Source organism: Palaemon carinicauda, chromosome 21 (genome assembly GCF_036898095.1).
Source record: "Palaemon carinicauda isolate YSFRI2023 chromosome 21, ASM3689809v2, whole genome shotgun sequence".
Classification (NCBI taxonomy): Eukaryota; Metazoa; Arthropoda; class Malacostraca; order Decapoda; family Palaemonidae; genus Palaemon; species Palaemon carinicauda.
Genome location: NC_090745.1, coordinates 112925982 through 112935981, shown reverse-complemented (window position 1 = coordinate 112935981; position 10000 = coordinate 112925982). Strand labels below are relative to the sequence as shown.

General features: G+C 29.0%; 1 protein-coding gene across 1 annotated transcript in view; it reads right to left on the bottom strand.

Annotated features, from left to right (window-relative positions):
- LOC137615420 (probable 3',5'-cyclic phosphodiesterase pde-5) overlaps window positions 1–10000 on the bottom strand; it is a 337922-nt gene that overhangs the window by 117912 nt on the left and 210010 nt on the right. The window contains 1 exon segment of the mRNA XM_068345291.1: window positions 9489–9683. Within this exon segment, the coding sequence (XP_068201392.1) occupies window positions 9489–9683 (195 nt within the window).

Genomic DNA, 10000 nt, shown 5'->3' with positions numbered 1-10000 from the left:
TCACTCTCTTTATACACAATCATTTCACAATTTAAAGAGTCCTCTTCAATGGCATAATCCTTCACCACAGGTCTGTCGGAACCATTAATCAGATATGCCAGAGATTTTCATCCTTTCAACGCATTTCCTACATCATTGCACAATCCTCCTTCAATGCCATCACGAATCCACCCGACAATGACACTCTCTCTCCTCTCTCTCTCTCTCTCTCTCTCTCTCTCTCTCTCTCTCTCAGATGCGGAAGTCAAATCTCTTTCCAGATGAGAATGGATGCACTTTTATTATATTATTTCGCCACATGTACCGGGTGACCATCAAGGACAGGCGAACAGAAACGAGGGGGGAAATGTTGTTTTCTATGTGTGAATTTGCTGCATATAATTCCATAAGTGACTTATAACAGACATAGATGAATGAGTGATTATGCTCACTTACAAATTACACACACACACACACACACACACACACACACACACACACATATATATATATATATATATATATATATGCACACAACATATATAATTTAAAAGTTGAATAGTGGAGTTCTGCATACTGTACACTATATATATATATATATATATATATATATATATATATATATATATATACATATATATGCATATATATTACATACATATACACATATATGTACACATACACACATAGATAATTAAATTATGTATATACAGTATACATAAATATATATATATATATATATATATATATATATTTATATACATACATACACACACACTCACACACACACACACACACACACACATATATATATATATATATATATACATATATATACACATATAATACAAATGGACCAAATCTAGAGTTGGGAGAAAAGAAAAGGTTTTGTTAATAGTTTGAGGAAGAAACCAATTGGGAAGGGACCACCAAGTTTAGATGAGTTGATTCCCATAGGGTCTCTGAACAATTCCTTTTCTTCCTTTCTTTCTTGTCTTTTTTTAGTTATTTGTGCTTTAATTTATATACATATATCTGTTTAATTTCTCTATTTTGTCTTTCTTTTATGATTACGTTGATACAATTTTTTGAGAGATTTTTTTCCAAGTCAATTTTACCGTTTGCCAAATTTTCGAGTTTTGTCAAATTCTACTTCTCCCTTTCTTGTCTTTTTTTTTCTAGTTATTTTTATTCATTTCCATACATATGTCTGCTGATTTTCTCTATCTTATCTTTATTTTATCATTACAATTATAGATTTTTTTAAAGAGATTTCTTTACAAGTCAATTTCAACGTCAGGAAAATTTTGCTTTTTGTCAATTTCTATTTCTTCCTTTCTTTCGTGTCTCTTTATTAGTTATTTGTTCTTTAATTTCTAGAAATATATCTGTTGATTTTCTTTACTTTATCTCTTTTTTATAGTTACAATTATAAAATTTTCAAAAAAAAATATTTCTTTGCAAGTCAATTTCAACGTCCAACAAATTTTCGAGTTTTCGTCAAATTCCCAGACAGGAACTATAATACAAATTCTTTACGTTCACTGAAGAAGAAAATCGATTTTGAATTTCCATGAAGGAAGTATTTCACAAACAATTTTACCTTGTATTTATTGCATTCATTTTCTCTGCTGAAATAACCCTTCCTATTGTATAAAATCATATTATTATTATTATTATTATTATTATTTGCTAAGCTACAACCCTAGTTGGAAAAGCACGATGATATAAGCCAAGGGCCTCCAACAGGGAAAATAGCCCAGTGATGAAAGGAAAGGAAAAATTAAATATTTCAGGAACAGTATCATTGAAATAAATATTTCATATATAAACTATAAAAACTTAAACAAAGCAAAAGGAAGAGAAATAAGATAGAGCAGTGTGCCTGAGTGTACCCCTAAGCAAGAGAACTCTCATCCAAGATAGTGGAAGACCATGGTACAGAGGCTATGGCACTACCCAAGACTAGAGAACAATGGTTTGATTTTGGAGTGTCCTTCTCCTAGAAGAGCTGTTTACCATAGCTAAAGAGATGTAGCCTAACAATGCGTTTCGTGAAATTACTTCTCTTTGTCATGATGAAATCTTGCTGGATAATATTTCCAAATATTTGCATCAGTTTACCAGTGTTCAATAAGCTACCTTTTTTTATCCAGATATATTCGTTAGGTTATATTTTTAAACAATTATATTTAAGGTATTTTTTTTTCAAAGCTACCTTTTATTATCAAGATATATTCATAAAGTTATTTTTATACAATAATATTCAGAGAATATTTTCAAAGCTACCTACTGTTATCAAGATATATTCATAAGATATTTTTAAATATTTATATTTAAAGAATTTTTTCAAAGCTACCTATTTTTATAAAATTATATTAATTAGTTTATATTTTCATAGAATTATATTCAACGTATTTTTTCAAAGCTACCTATTTTTATCAAGATATATTCATAAGATTATATTGCTATATAATTATATTTAACATATTTTTTTCAAAGCTACATATTTTTATCAAGATATATTCAAAAGATTATAATACTATAGAATTATATTTAAGGTATTTTTTCAAAGCTACCTATTTTTATCAAGATATTCATAAAATATTTTTATATAATTAAGTTTCTATAGTTTATATATGAAATATTTATTTCAATGATACTGTTCCTGAAATATTTAATTTTTCCTTTCCTTTCCTCACTGGGATATTTTCCCTATTGGAGCCCCTTGGCTTATAGCATCCTGCTTTTCCAACTAGGGTTGTAGCTTAGCAAATAATGATAATAATAATAATATGAATTTATATTGCTATATAATTATATTTAACATATTTTTTTCAAAGCTACAGATTTTTATCAAGATATATTCAAAAGATTATAATACTATAGAATTATATTTAAGGTATTTTTTGAAAGCTACCTATTTTTATTAAAATATTCATAAAATATTTTTATATAATTATATCAGAGGTATTTTTTCAAAGCTACCTATTTTTATCAAGATATTCATAAAATATTTTTATATAATTATATCTGAGGTATTTTTTCAAAGCTACCTATTTTTATTAAGATATTCATAAAATATTTTTATATAATTATATCTGAGGTATTTTTTCAAAGCTACCTATTTTTATCAAGATATTCATAAAATATCTTTATATAATTATATCTGAGGTATTTTTTCAAAGCTACCTATTTTCATCAAGATGTACTTATTAGATTATATTTCTATATAATTATATTTAATATTTCTTTTTTCAAAGGATCAATCAATTGAATGTGCTGCTAATGAGCTTAATGTATAGGTACGTGATTTAGCTGATGATTTTGATACCACCACTATCTATCTATCTATCTGCAACAACAATCAGGCAACTGATAAAAACTATTTGCAAGAACAATCAGGAAACTGATAAAAACTATATGCAACAACAATCAGACAACTGATAAAAACTATTTGCAAGAACAATCAGGAAACTGATAAAAACTCTATGCAACAACAATCAGACAACTGATAAAAACTATTTGCAAGAACAATTAGGAAACTGATAAAAACTATATGCAACAACAATCAGACAACTGATAAAAACTATTTGCAAGAACAATCAGGTCACTGATCAAAAGATATCTGCAACAACAATCAGGCAACTGATAAAAAACCACCAGCAACACCAATCAGGCAACTGATGAAAACTATTTGCAACTGCAATCAGGCAACAGATAAAGAAATATCTGCAACAACAATCAGGAAACTGATAAAAACTATATGCAACGACAATCAGACAACTTATAAAAAAGTATTTGCAACAATAATCTGGCAACTGATAAAAACTGTCTGCAACAACAATTAGGCAACTGATAAAAATCTATTTGCTACATGAATCAGACAACTGATTAAAAGCTCTTTACAACAACAATCAGGCAACTGATAAAAACTATTTACAAGAACAATCAGGAAACTGATAAAAACTATATGCAACAACAATCAGACAACTGATAAAAACTTTTTGCAAGAACAATCAGGTAACTGACAAAAAGCTATTTGCAAAAATAAATAGGCAACTGATAAAAAACTATTTGCAACAACAATCAGACAACTGATAAACATTATATGCAACAAAAACCAGATAACTTATAAAAACTACTTGTAACAGTAATCAGGCAACTGATAAAATCTAGTTGCAACAATAATCAGGGCCCTGATAAACAACTATTCGCAACAACAATCAGGCAACTGATAAAAATCTATTTGCAACAGCAATCAGGCAACTGATAAACAGCTATTTGCAAGAGCAATCAGGCAACTGATAAAAAGCTATTTGCAACAGCAATCAGGCAACTGATAAAAAGCTATTTGCAAGAGCAATCAGGCAACTGATAAAAAGCTATTTGCAACAGCAATCAGGCAACTGATAAACAGCTATTTGCAAGAGCAATCAGGCAACTGATAAAAAGCTATTTGCAACAGCAATCAGGCAACTGATAAACAGCTATTTGCAAGAGCAATCAGGCAACTGATAAAAAGCTATTTGCAACAACAATCAGGCAACTAATAAAAAGCTATTTGCAACAACAATCAGGCAACTAATAAAAGCTATTTGCTACAACAATCATGCAACAAATAAAAAGCTATTTGCAACAACAATCAGGCAACTGATACAAAAACAAGGCATAAAAGGCAAACAGCGTTCTATGTAAGTAAGTCTGAACAGCTGCTTAAACTTACTATAAAGGTGTGGCAAAATAAAATTCTATATAATATAGTCAAAATAAAGCTTCATAAAGTGACTAGGAAGGTAGTAAGTATTGTCTTCTGCGAAAGCAAGGCAGAAGAAATCTCGAAAACATTTCCCATATATATATATATATATATATATATATATATATACATACTGTACATACATATATATATATATATATATATATATATATATATATATATATATATATATATATATATGTATATTCACTTATTATATATATATATATATATATATATATATTTATATACGTATATATAATAAGTGAATATACATATATATATATATATATATATATATATATATATATATATATATATATATATACACACACACACATAATTATTTGCATTGAACAGACAAGATTTGTCCGAACATACTCCCATAACTCGACCTTTTAAAATTCTTTATAAAAAGAAAATACCAAAATGATTATAAAATAATCGAATATCGCGAAAAACAAACCAGACAAAATAATAAAAAAGGAAAAAAAAAAAAACTCGTTGGCAACACCCTAGGAGAAGGTCAACATCAACATCACAGTACCAGAAACTCAGGTCAAGTTAATGAAAAAGATGTAGAATACCTTTCACCATTCATAACTCATATGTATGAGCTTCATTTCTCCGAAAAGCTTAAATAAACTCTAAGTAATTCATATCCAGATGAATAGAGAGAGAGCGGTGCTCTTGCCTAATCACATTAATAATGTCCAAAGCCGGATATTTGCCAAGTGACTATTCTGGGAGTTAATATTTATCTTTTACTAAGAAATATGTCTATCTCGTGTGTTCTTCATTTTTAGCAAAATGTTATTTTACTATTAAATTTACTATTAAATTTACAATCTTATAATTTCCGTCTTTTACTAAGAAATGTGTCGTCTATCTCGTGTGTCTCTCCTTTATAGCAAAATATTATTTTATTATTAGATCTTTAATCTCATAATTCCGTCAATAATGGTCTGCAGTTCTCTACTATAAGAAATCGTCTTCCTCTTATCATTACTATTATTTACACGACGATAAATGCAAATGTACATTTGCGAAATTAGCATGAACAAAAATAACGAAAATTTAACATCATCTAGATATATAAACTATTGATAGCATATATTTCCTGATCAGATAATTCCTCCTTATCGCCCTTTTCCATGTATAACATAATTACCTAGATTCCTTTACTAAATTCTATGCAAAAATATATGTAAACAAATCCGCACATACACGTAACATTTACCTGCCTGAAAAGACTAACGCTGTGGAATGTTTCACTGCTCGTGACTCTTGTCCATTATTCGGCATTAGAAGGGTGAATGTGGCAGTGAGTAATGTGTTGTTTTTCTATAGTGCCATCCCTCTTTAGGGAAACAGGTTAACATTGAATATATATATATATATATATATATATATATATATATATATATATATATATATATATAAAATTCTTTGCATTGAACATTGAATAGACAAGACTTGTCCGAACATACTCCCATAACTCGACATTTTAAAATTCTTTATAAAAGAAACTACCGAAATGATTACAAAATAATCGAATTTCGCGAAAAACAAACCAGACAAAATAACAAAAAATGAAAAAAAAGTAAAAAGCTCATTTGCAACATCTTAGAAGGTCAACATCAACATCACAGTACCAGAAACTCGGGTCAAGTTAATGAAAAAGATGTAGAAGGCCTTTCACCATTCATAACTCATATGTATGAGCTTCATTTCTCAGAAAAGCTTAAATAATAAGTAATTCATATCCAGATGAATAGAGAGAGCTGCGCTCTTGCCTAATCACATTAATAATGTCCAAAGCCGGATATTTGCCAAGTGACTATTCTGCGAGTTAATATTCATCTTTTACTAAGAAATATGTCGTCTATCTCGTGTGTTCTTAATTTTTAGCAAAATGTTATTTTACTATTAAATTTACTATCATATTTACAATCTTATAATTTCCGTCTTTTACTAAGAAATGTGTCGTCTATCACGTGTGTCTCTCCTTTATAGCAAAATGTTATTTTACTATTAGATTTATAATCTTATCATTTCCATCAATAATGGTCTCCAGTTCTGTACTATAAGATATCTTCTTCCTCTTATCATTAGTACTATTATTTACACGATGATAAATGCAAATGTCCATTTGCGAAATTAACATGAACAAAAATAACAAAAATTTAACATCATCTAGATACATAAACTATTGATAGCATCTTATACTTCCTGATCATGTAATTCTTCCTTATCGTCTTTTTTCCATGTATAACATAATTACCTAGATTCCTTTCATAAATTCTATGCACAAATATATGTAAACAAATATGCACATACACGTAACATTTACTTGCCTGGAAAGACTAACGTTGTGGAATGTTTCACTGCTCAGGACTCTTGCCTATTATTTGGCATTAGAAAGGTGAATGTGGCAGTGAGTAATGTGTTGTTTTTCTATAGTGCCATCCCTCTTTAGGGAAAAAGGTTAACATTGAATATATATATATATATATATATATATATATATATATATATATATATATATATATATATATATATATATATATATAATTCCTTGCATTGAACATTGAATAGACAAGACTTGTCTGAACATAATCCCATAACTCAACATCTTAAAATTCTTTACAAAAGAAACTACCAAAATGATTATAAAATAATCGAATTTCACGAAAAACAAACCAGACAAAATAATAAAAAAGGAAAAATAAAAATAAAATCTCGTTGGCAACATCCTAGGAGAAGGTCAACATCAACATCACAGTACCAGAAACTCAGGTCAAGTTAATGAAAAAGATGAAGAATTCCTTTCACCATTCATAACTCATATGTATGAGCTTCATTTCTCCGAAAAGCTTAAATAAACTCTAAGTAATTCATATCCAGATGAATAGAGAGAGAGAGCTGAGCTCTTGCCTAATCACATTAATAATGTCCAGAGCCGGATATTTGCCAAGTGACTATTCTGGGAGTTAATATTTATCTTTTACTAAGAAATATGACTATCTTGTGTGTCTCTCCTTTTTAGCAAAATGTTATTTTACTATTAAATTTACTATTAAATTTACAATCTTATAATTTCCGTCTTTTACTAAGAAATATGTCGTCTATCTCGTGTGTCTCTCCTTTATAGCAAAATGTTATTTTACTATTAAATTTACTATTAAATTTACAATCTTATAATTTCCGTCTTTTACTAAGAAATATGTCGTCTATCTCGTGTGTCTCTCCTTTATAGCAAAATGTTATTTTATTATTAGGTTTATAATTTTATCATTTCCATCAATAATGGTCTGCAGTTCTGTACTATAAGAAATCTTCTTCCTCTTATCATTATTACTATTATTTACACGATGATAAATGCAAATGTCCATTTGCGAAATTAACATGAACAAAAATAAAAAAAAATTAACATCTAGATATATAAACTATTGATAGCATATACTTCCTGATCATATAATTCCTCCTTATCGCCCTTTTCCATATATAACATAATTACCTAGATTCCTTTACTAAATTCTATGCACAAATATATGTAAACAAATACGCACATACACGTAACATTTACCGGCGTGAAAAGACTAACGATGTGGAATGTTTCACTGCTCAGGACTCTTGTCCATTATTCGGCATGTAAAGGGTGAATGTGGCAGTGAGTAATGTGTTGTTTTTCCATAGTGCCATCCCTCTTTAGGGAAACAGGTTAACATTGATATATATATATATATATATATATATATATATATATATATATATATATATATATATATATATATATATATATATATATGTATATATATACATATATATATATATATATGTATATATATACATATATATATATATATATATATATATATATATATATGTATATATATACATATATATATATATATATATATATATATATATATATATGTATATATATATACATATATATATATATGTATATATATATATATATATATATATATATATATATATATATATATATCCCTTCCTGAGTTGGGATACCTTAACGTGCAAAAGGTGTATCGCCATAATCAGCAAAGCTGTACTAGTCAGGGCCACCCATACTAAGTTGGTTTGCCGTGTGCGATCACACTAAAGTCTCCCACGATCACTAATCGAGTCTGACCAGCATGGTGATGAAAACTGCACAAACCCCAAGCATGAATAAGTGCAGGTTTGAGGTCTTTGTCTTGCAGTGGACTGGAAACGGCTGCATTTGTTGTTGTTGTACACGTACACACACACGTACACACACACATCATCATCATCATCATCATCATCATCTCCTCCTACACATATTGACGCAAAAGGCCTTGGTTAGATTTTCCCAGTCGTCTCTATCTTGACCTTTTAATTTAATACTTCTTCATTCATCATCTCATACATATATATATATATATATATATATATATATATATATATATGTATGTATGTATATATATATACATATATATATATATATATATATATATATATATATAATTTCTTCGTGGCCAGGGTTCGACTCCCGGCCGGTCAGAAGCTGTTGTCTTTGTGATTTTGCTTGGGCTCTGATCCCGAGGTCGTTAAGAGAATCCAGACAATGTATCAAATATATATTGCTTATTTGAATATGAAAAACTTCTAAATATGCAAAATGTATCATATATATATATATATATATATATATATATATATATATTCTCTCTCTTCCTTCTCTTCCCTTCCCTTCCCTTACCTGATCTCCTTGGAGGCCTGAGGAGGATTATCCTCATCGAATTCACTCCCCATGTCGAAAATCCTGGCATACAGCTGTCGGTTCTTGGAATCGACCAGAAAGAGCGAGGCTCTGTCAGCGTTCACCAGTCTCTGGGCGAAGTTCATGACTTTCATGATGAGTGTGTCCATGCTCACCATGTCCTGGAAGATGGATCTGGAAAGGGAAAATGGTATTTTGGAATCAGTTGGCGTTTATTAGTTGTTGGAAATGTTAACATTACACGTACAATCGAAATGAATTTCTATTTCCTGGAAGAAGGATTTGGAAAGGAAAATGGAATTTTGGAATCAGTTGGCGTTTATTAGTTGTTAGAAATGTACATACAGTAGAAAGGAATTTTTATCTACTGGAAGATGGATCTGGAAAGGGGAAATAGAATTTTCGAATCAGTTGGCGTTTATTACTTGTTAGAAATGTACATACAGTCGAAAGAAATTTCTATCTACTGGAAGAAGGATCTGGAAAGGAAA